Here is a 13,565-nt window from a genome sequence, read left to right as displayed (position 1 = left end):
TTTTGAGAAAATTTAAAAAAATATAACAATATTGTTTTAATGCATAGTTGCATCTTACTTTAACATGTGATGATGTCGAAAGAGGTTTGGAACCTTTTTTGTCTTTGTTTTTCAAGAAAATAGCGATTTTATAGTGGTTATTTTACCGATTTAGGGGGTATTGTGAAGTTTTAATAAATTAATTGATAAACAAATTATAACGATTCTCATATACCATAAAATAGAGTTTAACATACATTAATACAAATGTAGAATGTGATTAGAAATTTTAAAATAACACTAAAAATTTAAGTTTCTGTATAAAGAGCGTTTAATGTAAAACTCAATATTTTCTTAGGGGTTGTTAACACATAGATTTTGAAAAAAAATCAAAAAATATAACAATATTTATTTAATGCATAGTTGGCTCATGTACTAATATATGGTGATGGTCAAAGAAGTTTTGAACCTTTGTTGTCTCCATTTCTCTAGAAAATAGCGATTTTATAATGGTTATTCCACTAATTTAAGGAGTATATGAAATTTTACTAAATTAATTTATTAAAAAAATTGAACGATGCTCATGTACCACGAAAGAGATTTTAGAATACATTAATAAAAATTTAGAATGTGGTTAGAAATTTTAAAACAACACTAAATATTATAGGGCTCGGTATATAAAGCATTTAACAAAATTCAATATTTTGTAGAAGTTAACACATAGATTTTGAAAAAAATTCAAAAAATATGAAAATATTATTTTAATGCATAATTGCATCCTTCTCTAACATGTGATGATGTTGAAAGAGGTTTGGAGCCTTGGTTGTCTCTATTTTTCAAGAAAATAGTAATTTTATAGTGGTTATTCTACCGATTTATGAGGTATTATGAAGTTTTACTAAATTAATTGATAAAACATTATAACGATTCCCATATACCGTAAAAGAGAGTTTAACATATATTAATACAAATTTAGAATGTGATTAGAAATTTTATAACACTAAAAATTTTAAGCTTCAGTATATTGAGCATTTAACGTAAAACTCAATATTTTTGTAGGGGTTAACACATAGATTTTGAGAAAAAAATCAAAAAATATAACAATATTTATTTAATGCATAGTTGGCTCATGTACTAATATATGGTGATGGTCAAAAAGGTTTTGAACCTTTGTTGTCTCCATTTCTCTAGAAAATAGCGATTTTATAATGGTTAGTCCACTAATTTAGGGAGTATATGAAATTTTACTAAATTAATTTATAAAAAAATTGGACGATGCTCATGTACCACAAAAGAGAGTTTAAAATACATTAATAAAAATATAGAATGTGATTAGAAATTTTAAAACAACACTAAAGATTAGAGGGTTTGGTATATAAAGCATTTACTAAAATTCATTATTTTTTTAGAGTTTAACACATAGATTTTAGAAAATTTCAAAAAATATAACAATATTATTTTAAATTATTTTAATGCTTAGTTGCATGTGATAATGTGATAATGTTGAAAGAGGTTTGGAACCTGTCTCCGTTTTGGACAAAATTTATAATATATTGTAGTTTTGATATGAATAAAGTTGGGTAGCTTTTGGACAAAATTTATAATATATTAGAATCGTGGAAATGTGGTGGTAACTGGGAGGGAATCTTATCCTTCACGTCAGGTTTCAAAAGTGATCCCTTCTGCTTTGTTATTAAGAATAGAGGATAACTTCAAAATTGCATTTGTCGAATCTCAAAGCAAACGTAAGCACCTTATCTAATTTTTATTCCATTTAGGAATATACAATAGTTCATAATCAGACCGACTTTTCTAATATCATAAGATTCCAATTTACTCTTTAATTTCCTTCCACGCCATCATCATCATCGAAATTACAAGACAAGCATGCATCATCTTGATACGTGATAATTCATTTTCTACCCCTTTTTTTTACTTCAGTTATTATCATTTCTTTTCGTTCATAAATTCAGTTAATGTACAGCATAAGAAAATCGAAATAAAACTACATAAAAGAAATTCTATTGGAACAAGAGATTGTAAGCAGGAAGATCTTGAATCCGATGAATATCGTCCAAAGAAAGCTCTCTCTCTAGCTGATTCCTTGTCGCCTGTAATACTTCCTGATATACACACAAAACCATATTAACCTATATATAGACACAAGTATCGATCTTCAAGAATTAGAGAAAGACATACATTGAATTCCATGTAAGAAGCGTGCATCGCCAGCCATTGAGCATCCATCATTGCGAAAGCTATACAATATAGTACATCGAATGCATTCTCGTCTTCTGTAAAATTTGGTGGATATTTTGATTACTTCAAAATTATCTATCATACGCTATTTTTTTTAGAAATTAATTTGTATTAAGTATATACTTTATTTACCTTCTAAGAGTTTGAGAAAATTCATTCCTGGAATACATTTCGGCTTTGCTGCACAATAACAAAACAATAACGTAAAAGTTTTGTAGTAATTTGGTAAATAAAATGTTAACTAATCAAGAAACATACGAGCGTTTTGTAAATCGAGCATTTGGATAAGCATGAAGGAGATGTTGATTCCGGCCACAGCAAAAGGGTACTCCCACTGTGCTCGGTCGCCTCTTTGTTTCAATAATAGCCTCCGGAAACAAACCTTCATCATTTTTCATTTATAAAAAAAAACACATTTTCATTTACATATTCATGTAATAGCTATATATGAACATGTTTTTTGAGCAATTACCGGATAAACTCTTGCAGAAAACAGCAAATTCTCTAGACCAATAAATCCACAACCCCTGAAAAACAAAATGTTAGTTAACCCTTAAGATGTTTATACATTTTTTTGTGTACACCTGATTCTTACCTGAAATCGGTAGATGGATTGGGACCTTGCCATCCCATTTCTTTCCATTGTTCTGTTACTAAACCTGTGAGATTAACATTCGGAAATGCGACATTCCACAATGCTTTAAGTGATTCCTGCCGCCGTTAATCACACAAAATGTTTATAGCATGATCAGCATCCCTTTAATTACCATTAAACATCATAAGAATAAACTAAATTCACCTACCTGATGGTCAGGACTTGTCTCGTCAAAAGGTACAAGCAAACGATCTTGCAGCCTTTGAAGTCTTTCCTCCTATGATTGATTACAAATATTTGATGTCTTAATCTTATATATATGGAGAGGTATAACTTGGTAACTATGCTAACCTGAAGAGGAGACAAAGTGTAGTCGATTGACTTGTCTTGACGTCTACTGGAGCGTGTGAAAAGCCCTCCTATCCATGATCTTGTTCCAACCGTAGCCGTAGGAATAACCACCGGCTCACTGAAACATTTATATACATATGAGCTGATAGGTATAAGTAATCATTACATATGAGCTGATAGGTATAAGTAATCATTATACATTACTTCATTAAATAAGATATTTTTAAGAACTGATTCTTAGTTTTTTTTAGTTAAAACTTAAGAGACAATTTCTTATATTCCGCTAAGAACTTCATCCTAAGAACTTCTCATTAATCATGCTCTAAGTAATAAACTAATCGCTCACACATATATGTTTTTTTTGGTCTAACACATATACATGTTTCTATATATATTCATATAATTAAACGTGTTTCATAATACCCTGTGATCTCTAGCAATATACTACTCACTAAAACACATATATTTAGCTAAATGAGCTATTACGTGAGTGGAACTACTTGACCACTGCCATCTCGGCTCTTCTTTTCTTTTTTCTCGCCTTTCCCACGCTTCATCCTCCTCTACCTGCACACATTTTCAAACACATACTTGCATTTTACATTAGCCGTACACATTACTTTAAAAAAAAAAAAACTTGGAAGGATCAGAAACGTTTGACTGAGCTTAATTACTTATAAGTTACAACCAAAGTGACACTCGTTTACGTAAAATGAAGAGTAAATAAACGATTGGAATAAACAAGAACAGTGTAAAATGCAAGATTGAAAATAACAATATGATATTAACAAAGAGATGAATACTTTGTGAAGACACAAACAAGATGGAAAATATTGCCTATGCTTCCTGAAGGTATTTTATTCATTCATGTTCTAACTAACATAATAGCGCAATCAAAGGGGTTTTCATTGCATTACCTTTTATGAAACGATTGGAAACTTGACAATGCAAAACATCATTTGCAAACAATGATAACCAAATCAAATTTAACCATCTTTTGAACAAAATTATTATGATTGATCAAAAATTCGAAGAGAGGAAAAAGTTAAATCTTGATAGACATAAGAACAAGACAATGGAGGAGGAGATGGTCTAGACACGGTGACAGCCAATGAGGAAGAGGAAAGAGAAGAAGAAAATAGAAGAGAAAGAAAAAGAAAATAGAGGCAAAAATGGAATTATTCATTGGAATTATGCAACTTTTAGAAATTGCAAGAGATGTATTTTTCTCTCCTTTTTTTGTTTCATCTCTCCAATCTCCACATTTACCGTTAAGTTGCCGCCTTTTTCTCTCTTCCACCAGATTACTGTTAGATACATTTGGACCGTCCAGATCGTTTTCAACGGTGATCAAATCAGTTAAGTTAATGACAGTATTTAATCAAGCCCATCCCAAGGCCCAACAAGCAAGGGAAAATTATCACTCAGAAGAAGAATACAAACTAAAGATCTGATTGGTCGACAGAAAAGCTTTTTAGCCACGTGTCACTAGCCCAAGACTACCTTATCTGTTGTCTCCTCCCCTCAAATCGAACAACGTCGAAGATACTGAGCTCTACTAGCACCTTCAGCTCCGTACAAGAATGGCTCTTCAGGCTGCTTACTCGCTTCTTCCTTCTACTACTGCTTCAATCCACAAAGAGGTATCATGTTTTCACAATTAACATTTCGATAAAAATGAAGAACCGTCTCAAGAACTTCACCTCAATGTCATGGTGATTCTGCAGGGTAGATTCAGTGCTTCTCTGAAGGAGACGACATTAACTAGTTTTCCATTTTCCAACAATCTTAGATCCGACAAGATCTCCATCAAGGTAAAAACCAATCACCTTTATGCAAGTTCAATTCTCTCAAAAACAGAGTTTTACTCTGTTCTGTTCCAGGAGCAGAGGAGACAAAACCCACGGTTTTCCACAGGCATTCGCGCACAGACCGTTACAGCAACGCCGCCATCGAACGAAGCCTCGCCGGAGCAAAAGAAGACTCAGAGAAAGGGCACCGCAGTGATCACCGGAGCTTCCTCTGGTTTAGGTTTAGCCACGGCGAAGGCATTAGCAGACACAGGGAAATGGCACGTGATCATGGCGTGCAGGAACTTTCTCAAAGCCGAGAAAGCAGCTAAATCCGTAGGAATGTCTAAGGAAGATTACACGGTGATGCATCTCGATCTCGCCTCGCTAGAAAGCGTGAAGCAGTTCGTTGATAACTACCGGAGAACAGAGCGTCCTCTAGATGTTCTTGTCTGTAACGCTGCCGTTTACCAACCAACAGCTAAAGAACCTTCCTTTACAGCTGAAGGGTTTGAGCTAAGCGTTGGAACCAACCATCTCGGTCATTTTCTTCTTTCGAGATTGCTTCTTGATGATCTGAAAAAATCTGATTATCCATCAAAACGTATGATCATCGTTGGATCTATAACAGGTAAACAAGAATAGACTTATAGACACAACGAAATGGTCTTTTTTTAGTTTCAGACAGTAAATGTTTTCTATGTTCTTTTGTAGGAAACACAAACACTTTGGCTGGGAACGTGCCGCCCAAGGCAAACCTTGGAGACCTAAGAGGCTTAGCATCGGGTTTGAACGGGCAGAACAGTTCGATGATAGATGGAGGGGAGTATGATGGAGCCAAAGCTTACAAAGACAGCAAAGTGTGCAATATGCTGACAATGCAGGAGCTGCACAGGCGTTACCACGAGGAAACAGGCGTCACGTTTGCTTCTCTATACCCTGGTTGCATCGCTACAACTGGGTTGTTCAGAGAACACGTACCGCTGTTTAGGCTTCTGTTTCCGCCTTTTCAGAAGTATATCACCAAAGGTTATGTATCTGAAGAGGAAGCTGGGAAAAGACTAGCACAGGTCAGTCTTTGTAAACCGAGTTGAGCATATATATTTGTAGACAGATTCTTGATTTGGTACTGAGGTTGTGTGACACATGTGTAATGTGATGGGGTTTAGGTTGTGAGTGATCCGAGTCTGGGGAAGTCAGGGGTGTATTGGAGCTGGAACAATAACTCGTCTTCGTTTGAGAATCAGCTGTCTAAAGAAGCAAGTGATGCAGAAAAGGCAAAGAAACTGTGGGAGGTTAGCGAGAAGCTTGTTGGTTTGGCTTGAATGCAAACACATTTTAGATTACATAGTTCTGTGACATGTACCATAAACTCATAAGATTTTACAGATTTGATCAATCATTGTGAATGAACTTTCTGAAGATTTTGAGGTTTGTCAAGAAAATTGGAGGGGTAGCAAAGACTATTTGATCTGATCAAGCCATTCATTTTAATCACAAGGAAGACCAAGTTTGTAAGTGCATATAGTATACTAATCAACATCAATACATTAACTTGCCAAGCAAGCAACTAAAGAATAGTTTAAGGTGGTTCACTCCAACAATAAGAAGAAAAAGGTAATCAGAAATCAAAGGGAATCCAAAAGCAAACAATCACACAAGAGGTTAATTATCTTACTAATATTTATTAACAAATGTAGTTTTAATTGTGTGTTTCAAAAAAAAAGTAGTATTAATTTAGAGACCAGCAAAATAATCTATTGTCGTACACTTACAAAATAACAACAAATTTAACATAAAACTATTTATATAAGATGCAATCTTTTAATAAAACACACATATATATATTATAAAAATTAGAAACAATCATATTATGAAAATATTGTAGAAATCTCTTTATATATGATGCAGTCTTTCACTAATTTTTGGTTGTGTTTTTTCTTCTTAAATTCATTAATTATCAAGATCTTCAATTATGTTTATCAAAACATAGCTAATGTATGAACTTATAATTATCGATACTATTTTGGATAATAATACAATAGACATAAATTTGTCTTTTAAAAACTATTTTTTAAAAAATATTTTATTATAGCTAATTCATATTTAATGGTTAATTATATCGAAGTTATAAACAATTAATTAATTATTCATTAAGGATAACAACGTATTTAACCGATCTACATGATAGCTCTGTTAATAATACAGATATATAGGGATAAATTGAATAAAACTACCATACAAATATATTTAAAATATCATATGATTTATCTGGTCATCCATATCTAATACTCATAACAATATGTCAAATCTTATGAAAATCTTTTTTGGATTACATTCTATATATTCATAATAGAAGATTCTTTTCTTTTTTTTTCTTTCTTTGATTACATTACATATATATACTCTAAAGTTAGTTTTATTTGTTACAAATCTCTACCGATCACAATATCAATATCATTATAATTTTCATCGCCAGGTTTTCGTTACCTCTTCTATCGCTATGGCTGCCGTTAGCCGTACGCTGGTTTGTTGTTGATTCTTAATTATCTTTGTTTCGGATTCCGTTTATTTTTCTTAAAAGATTGGTTAGTAAATCTTTATAATGATTTCACAAACTAACACATATAGGGTTTATTAGAGGTTGAAATTGTCAGGGTGATTAGGAGGAAACGAAGATTTTTAAATTTTTTCCCATTTAAAATGTAAATTTAATCTCATCATATAAAAAACGAAGATCCAAATTAGATCGATTAGTGTTAATAGGATTGCCAACGTGTAACATTTGCTTCCATCTAACAAGGAATTGATCAGTTGAACTAATACTAAAATTAATATTTTGGTTGTAGCTGGACGGTTTCATGATAAACAGAGACGAGTTGAAAAGTTTACATGGATTTATCATCAAGTGAGTACGATGTATATGTCTGGCGGATTAATTTATCACTATATATTCCCTATGGTATAATATATACATTGTCTTGATTAAAAACTATTAAAATAAACATTTTATGTGTTTAGCATTTGATTAAAAAAGAGAGAATGGCCAACGATAAATTTCTATCTCAAATTTGCTTTTAATACTTAATTTACCTTTTATATTACACTTTGCAAACAACTTATATTGTGAAACAAAAAAAAATCACCTAAACTTATAATTGAAACAAAGGGGACACTACAAGAAAACTCAAGCTTAACGAGGAATATTAACGAGGAAAAAAAAACCTCGTAAGTTTACGTCAACTTTACGAGGATTTTACGTGAATAACGGTATCATCGTTATTTCCTCGTAAACTAACGACAAAAACCGTTCGTCGTAAAGTCGATGTAATGTGACGTGTCATTTACGAGGAAATAACGATGATATCATGTTTCACGTACGTTCCTCGTAAAGTGGACGTAAACTTCGCGTCTTATTTACGAGGAAACTATTTACTTGGATTTAGCGAGGAAATTTTGAATCCACCAACTTTGTAAGTGACACACGTTTTTTTTTTGCACCTAATTAATTTTGAATCCATCAACTTTGTAAGTGACACACGGAGATTATTTACGAGGAAACTATTTACTTGGATTTAGCGAGGAAATTTTGAATCCACCAACTTTGTAAGTGACACACGTTTTTTTTTTGCACCTAATTAATTTTGAATCCACCAACTTTGTAAGTGACACACGTAGATTATTGAAGTCGAATTTCCAGGGATACTGAAGCTGAAATGCGTCCTCTTCAAATGTGAATGGTTCGACCCCCGTCGTCAACAGAGGTGTTCGGTCTAACAAATTCGGTGTAGTTGATGTCAAAGGTGGACGACGGTACAACAAATTCGAGCCTTTCATCTTAGCTTCACAAGCAGACCAAGTTAGCTTCCTTCCATACCCTCGGATGAGAGATTCGGTTATAAATAGGTTAGCAGTGATCAAAGTAACACCTCGAGGACGAATCATCAGTGGAGAAGAACCACCATTGCAAGAAGAATAGATAAATGGAGTCGAGGAACCTGAACAAGAAATTGATGACATCCTTCTCATTGATCCGCATAATCACGAGTACGAAGTTCTTACCGATGATGCCACAGACGAAGCTGTTGAAGACGAGTTTAATGAAAATGAAGACATTTCTAGTGATGATGAGAATGTCGATGAATCCGATTGATGTATTTTCGATTTTGTGTAGTTTGTTTTATCAATAAGGTAATGTGAGAGTTTGTTTTATGAATAAGGTAATGTGGGAGTTTGTTTTGTGAATAAGAAAATGTGGGAGTTTGTTTTATGAATAAGTAAAAGTGGGAATTGTGGTTTGGAATATATGAATTAGAAGATAAGGAATTGTGGTTTGGAATGAAAATAAAGATAGGGTTTGGAATATATGAAGTAGAAGATAAGGAATATGGGGTTTGGGGTTTGGGGTTTCGGATTTTAGGGATTTAAACGGAATACTCGTTAATTCCTCGTATGTTGACGTCAAACTTACGACGAATTTCTCGTTTATTCCACGTAGGAGAGATTCGTCGTAAATACCACGTAGGACAAATTCGTCGTAAATACCACGTAGGAGAGATTCGTCGTAAATACCACGTAAAATAAATGATGAACGCGGTCCACTTTAATTCCACGTAGGACGGAATCGTCGTAAAAACCACGTAACCAAAATCGTCGTAAACACCTCGTACTGTAAAAACTAGAAAAAAAAAAGAAAAAGAAGAAATATACTCGATTTTGTGTAGTTTGTTTTATGAATAAGGTAATGTGAGAGTTTGTTTTATAAATAAGGTAATGTGGGAGTTTGTTTTGTGAATAAGAAAATGTGGGAGTTTGTTTTATGAATAAGTAAAAGTGAGAATTGTGGTTTGGAATATATGAATTAGAAGATAGGGAATTGTGGTTTGGAATGAAAATAAAGATAGGGTTTGGAATATATGAAGTAGAAGATAAGGAATATGGGGTTTGGGGTTTGGGGTTTCGGATTTTAGGGATTTAAACGGAATACTCGTTAATTCCTCGTATGTTGACGTCGAACTTACGACGAATTCCTCGTTTATTCCACGTAGGAGAGATTTGTCGTAAATACCACGTAGGACAAATTCGTTGTAAATACCACGTAGGACAAATTCCTCGTTTATTCCACGTAGGAGAGATTCGTCGTAAATACCACGTAGGACAAATTCGTCGTAAATACCACGTAGGACAAATTCCTCGTTTATTCCACGTAGGAGAGATTCGTCGTAAATACCACGTAGGACAAATTCGTCGTAAATACCACGTAGGAGAGATTCGTCGTAAATACCACGTAATATAAATGATGAACGCGGTCCACTTTAATTCCACGTAGGACGGAATCGTCGTAAAAACCACGTAACCAAAATCGTCGTAAACACCTCGTACTGTAAAAACTAGAAAAAAAAGAAAAAGAAGAAATATACTCGATTTTGTGTAGTTTGTTTTATGAATAAGGTAATGTGAGAGTTTGTTTTATGAATAAGGTAATGTGGGAGTTTGTTTTGTGAATAAGAAAATGTGGGAGTTTGTTTTATGAATAAGTAAAAGTGAGAATTGTGGTTTGGAATATATGAATTTGAAGATAGTGAATTGTGGTTTGGAATGAAAATAAAGATAGAGTTTGTAATATATGAAGTAGAAGATAAGGAATATGGGGTTTGGGGTTTGGGGTTTCGGATTTTAGGGATTTAAACGGAATACTCGTTAATTCCTCGTATGTTGACGTCGAACTTACGACGAATTCCTCGTTTATTCCACGTAGGAGAGATTCGTCGTAAATACCACGTAGGACAAATTCGTCGTAAATACCACGTAGGACAAATTCCTCGTTTATTCCACGTAGGAGAGATTCGTCGTAAATACCACGTAAAACAAATTCGTCGTAATTACCACGTAACCAAAATCGTCGTAAACACCTCGTACTGTAAAAACTAGAAAAAAAAAGAAAAAGAAGAAATATACTGGATTTACATGTGGCAAGACTTCCAGCAATTATATTACTTAAGTCTCACCAACATAAATTCCAATATCATCTTCTCTTCCTTTTTTCTCAAATTTTTATAATTTGAATAGGATTGGATTTGAGAGTATGATGTGAGATAGGGTGTGATTTGGGAGTTTGGGTGTGGGTTGAGAAGGAGAGTTACGGGTATATTTATAGGGAAGCTTTCCTCGGTAATTCCACGTAAACAAAATCGTCGTAACGTCCTCGTACCTAAAAAACACGGGCCTTTGTAATTCCTCGTATAATAAAACGCGGGCCTTTGTAATCTCTCGCTGTTTCGTCGTAAAAAAAAACACGGGCCTCTGTAATTCGTCGTAAAATTACGAGGAATTTGCGACGGAATGTAATCTTATATATACACCCCGAGCGCTCACTCTTTCTTTCCTCTCTACTTCCTCTCCACTTCCTCCCTGTTTCGTTGCAATGGTAAGCCTCTCTAATTCCTCTCTAATTTGGTTAGTTTAGGTAGATTAGGTGGTTAGTATAGGGAATTTAGATAAGTTTACGGATCTTATGTTATTTAGTTTTGATTAGGTGGATAATGTTGGAAAATATACTGTTGACGAAAATTTAAAAAATTAAATTTTTTTCTCAGGTTCGAAAAGGTAGACTTACTGCCCATTACAGAGAGATGTTCGGTGAGCCGGATAATCGTTTAGACCCGTCGTCTTCATCAGCTCCCGGTTCTTCGGGACAAGAGACTGTCCCCGAGACTCAGTACACTCAGAGAGTCTTTGGGTCTCCCTCTTCTAGAGGACCATCGGTTCCTCCTCCCCCGATGACCATGCGACAACGAAATCCTATTCCAGGCGAGTCAACATCCGACACACATGCCGAGGCGGATGTAACGGCGAGGAGTGATGAATTTTATCGGGCGATTCACGACCCTTAGTTCTTTTTAATTTCGGTTCTTGTATTATGAATTCAAAACTTATTTATATATAAAATATTTTGGTTTTGATTTTTTTAGAATTTTAATTTTATTAATAATTTAAATTATTTAAATTATTTTTTTAATTATAATTTTTTATATTTCTGTAAAATAACGAAACGAAGTAAATTCGTAGCTAATTTTGCGACTTCTTTACGTGGAAGCTTAACGAGGTTTTTACGAGGAATTGTTTACAAGGAAATGACGTGGAAAGTTCACGTGGTCTTTACGAGAAAAGCTATCAAGGTATTTACGTTTACTTTACGAGTATTTACTTTCGAGTTATTTACGTGGGTTTTACGAGGAACGTCTTTCGTGGTATTTACGAGGAAATTTAGCGACGTCCTTACGTGGAAGCGTTACGTGGTCTTTACGACGAAATATTCCTCTTCGCTTTTACGACGAAATTATTTTCTCGCTATGTTACGACGAATTAGCGAGGATATATGCGTTACGACAAACGTATAACGACGAAACGGGTTTCCTCGCTAATTCCTCGTAACACTGCTTTTACGACGAAGTCACGAGGAAAACTGCCCTCGTAAAACTTGTGTTTTCTTGTAGTGGGAGTACACGTTTATAAGAGAGTTTGATTTGAATTAATCCATGTCTCATATTTTTTGGCAAAATGGCAGGGTAACTTCGGGAGGTATCTACTCGATCAGTGATCTATTTTTTAATCTCCGCCGCATATACTTTCCTGTCTTATCAGGTTTTCCATAGATATGATCAGTTTGTCAAAGATCCGCTTAGCAATGTTGTGGTGGATTACATTTTCAATGTTTGTTACTGGTTTGGTTTAGTGGAATTCGGATTTAGGATTCGGTTATGGAATGAGAACCCGCAACTTGCCAGTAAAATTAGGCATCTCATGCATAGTCTCGTGTTTATGACCGTGAACACGATCATCGTGGCTCCACTAAAACCCAACAAGGCTTTAACCTTAGTTTACGTAGGAGGGTCACTTATGTTCTGGACATTTATCGTTGTAGTAAATGTTATTATTCATCTGGCTTTCTTGGATGATGATTCATTAACCCAGCCATTGGTTTAGGGACAATCGTACCACCTCTATAAATGTAACATTCATTATGGATTCAATTTTCTTATATAATATGAGTAACAATTTTTTTTTTATATAACCAAAGTAAAAATTCTCTTGTTTCTCTCTTTCCATATAAAATAAATGGATGTTTGAACAAATCATGAAACCAAACAAAGCTCGTCTTGTAAATTCGAAGGTACAATGGAGAAAACAGAGTTCAATTTGATAGAAAAATAAAATTTGATTGAAAAAGGAAGCAAATTTTGTTCACTGAAGATCAGAAATCGATGTCATTCTCATACACAATAATGTGTCAGAAGGTGTCCTAAGATATTATCTGATTTCTCATCACTTCTCCAGTATAAATTGTTCAAAACATCAAAAACCCTGGAATTTTTTCGCGAGAACGAAAAAGATGAATCAGGAAAAACCAAAAAGAACGAATAAAAATTCTGAAACTGGTAAGAATCAGAAAGAACGTAGCGAGTTGGAATTTTTATCGATCATATGAATCACCAATAAACAACTTTCATCATATTCTTCAAACCAAGTTTTGACAAGTACAAAAATAGAAAACAATAGGGAGAAGGGACAGTTAAATGGTGATGAATAGA

The 13,565-nt window shown here is 34.0% G+C and overlaps 2 protein-coding genes, 2 long non-coding RNA genes and 2 other non-coding genes across 10 annotated transcripts; 3 read left to right on the top strand and 3 right to left on the bottom strand.

Annotated features, from left to right (window-relative positions):
- Positions 1-1,034: 1,034 nt before the first annotated feature.
- On the bottom strand, positions 1,035-4,510 carry LOC103836608 (ELMO domain-containing protein A). Of its 2 annotated transcripts, none has more exons than XM_033276331.1 (10): positions 4,102-4,510; positions 3,685-3,751; positions 3,185-3,302; positions 3,042-3,110; positions 2,834-2,949; positions 2,711-2,765; positions 2,497-2,620; positions 2,371-2,418; positions 2,179-2,273; positions 1,035-2,102 (listed from the first exon to the last, which is right to left on the bottom strand). In XM_033276331.1, exons 2-10 carry the CDS (start codon positions 3,696-3,698, stop codon positions 2,001-2,003), a joined length of 741 nt encoding a protein of 246 aa, XP_033132222.1. In that variant the 5' UTR covers positions 3,699-3,751; positions 4,102-4,510; the 3' UTR covers positions 1,035-2,000. The 2 variants fall into 2 exon arrangements, with proteins under 2 accessions (XP_033132222.1, XP_009111147.1); XM_009112899.3 differs by having other exon boundaries at positions 3,671-3,751; positions 4,102-4,509.
- On the top strand, positions 3,101-4,274 carry LOC117127090. The gene is made up of 2 exons (XR_004449833.1): positions 3,101-3,333; positions 3,365-4,274. It is a non-coding gene; the product is annotated as an uncharacterized LOC117127090 (long non-coding RNA).
- Positions 4,511-4,587: 77 nt separating the features above from the next.
- On the top strand, positions 4,588-6,661 carry LOC103836607 (protochlorophyllide reductase C, chloroplastic). 4 transcript variants are annotated; one of them, XM_033276328.1, is made up of 6 exons: positions 4,588-4,827; positions 4,912-5,008; positions 5,063-5,605; positions 5,689-6,044; positions 6,144-6,269; positions 6,364-6,661. In XM_033276328.1, exons 1-6 carry the CDS (start codon positions 4,768-4,770, stop codon positions 6,367-6,369), a joined length of 1,188 nt encoding a protein of 395 aa, XP_033132219.1. In that variant the 5' UTR covers positions 4,588-4,767; the 3' UTR covers positions 6,370-6,661. The 4 variants fall into 4 exon arrangements, with proteins under 4 accessions (XP_033132219.1, XP_033132218.1, XP_009111144.1 ...); XM_033276327.1 differs by having other exon boundaries at positions 6,144-6,448; XM_009112896.3 differs by having other exon boundaries at positions 4,912-4,998; positions 5,074-5,605; positions 6,144-6,440.
- Positions 6,662-6,951: 290 nt separating this feature from the next.
- LOC117127089 lies at positions 6,952-13,040 on the top strand. Its single transcript, XR_004449832.1, has 2 exons — positions 6,952-7,882; positions 12,542-13,040. It is a non-coding gene; the product is annotated as an uncharacterized LOC117127089 (long non-coding RNA).
- Positions 13,041-13,221: 181 nt separating this feature from the next.
- LOC117127583 lies at positions 13,222-13,311 on the bottom strand. The gene has a single exon (XR_004450603.1). It is a non-coding gene; the product is annotated as a small nucleolar RNA snoR31/Z110/Z27 (small nucleolar RNA).
- Positions 13,312-13,412: 101 nt separating this feature from the next.
- LOC117127584 lies at positions 13,413-13,495 on the bottom strand. Its single transcript, XR_004450604.1, has one exon. It is a non-coding gene; the product is annotated as a small nucleolar RNA R32/R81/Z41 (small nucleolar RNA).
- Positions 13,496-13,565: the final 70 nt, after the last annotated feature.

The sequence above is a fragment of the Brassica rapa genome, chromosome A08 (genome assembly GCF_000309985.2).
Source record: "Brassica rapa cultivar Chiifu-401-42 chromosome A08, CAAS_Brap_v3.01, whole genome shotgun sequence".
NCBI lineage: Eukaryota > Viridiplantae > Streptophyta > Magnoliopsida > Brassicales > Brassicaceae > Brassica > Brassica rapa.
Note: the sequence above shows the minus strand (reverse complement) of the source record. Positions and strands in the feature narration are given on the sequence as shown.

What these genes read in the sequence shown, in the direction of transcription:
- LOC103836608 (XM_009112899.3), bottom strand. Translation starts at nt 3,741, where the DNA reads ATGAAGCGTGGGAAAGGCGAGAAAAAAGAAAAGAAGAGCCGAGATGGC. An exon ending in ACACTTTGTCTCCTCTTCAG is followed by an intron (nt 3,111 to 3,184) that starts GTTAGCATAGTT and finishes AATCAATCATAG; the next exon opens with GAGGAAAGACTTCAAAGGCT. An exon ending in AATCCATCTACCGATTTCAG is followed by an intron (nt 2,766 to 2,833) that starts GTAAGAATCAGG and finishes TTTGTTTTTCAG; the next exon opens with GGGTTGTGGATTTATTGGTC.
- LOC103836607 (XM_033276327.1), top strand. Translation starts at nt 4,768, where the DNA reads ATGGCTCTTCAGGCTGCTTACTCGCTTCTTCCTTCTACTACTGCTTCA. An exon ending in CTGCTTCAATCCACAAAGAG is followed by an intron (nt 4,828 to 4,911) that starts GTATCATGTTTT and finishes GTGATTCTGCAG; the next exon opens with GGTAGATTCAGTGCTTCTCT. An exon ending in CTCCATCAAGGTAAAAACCA is followed by an intron (nt 5,009 to 5,062) that starts ATCACCTTTATG and finishes ACTCTGTTCTGT; the next exon opens with TCCAGGAGCAGAGGAGACAA.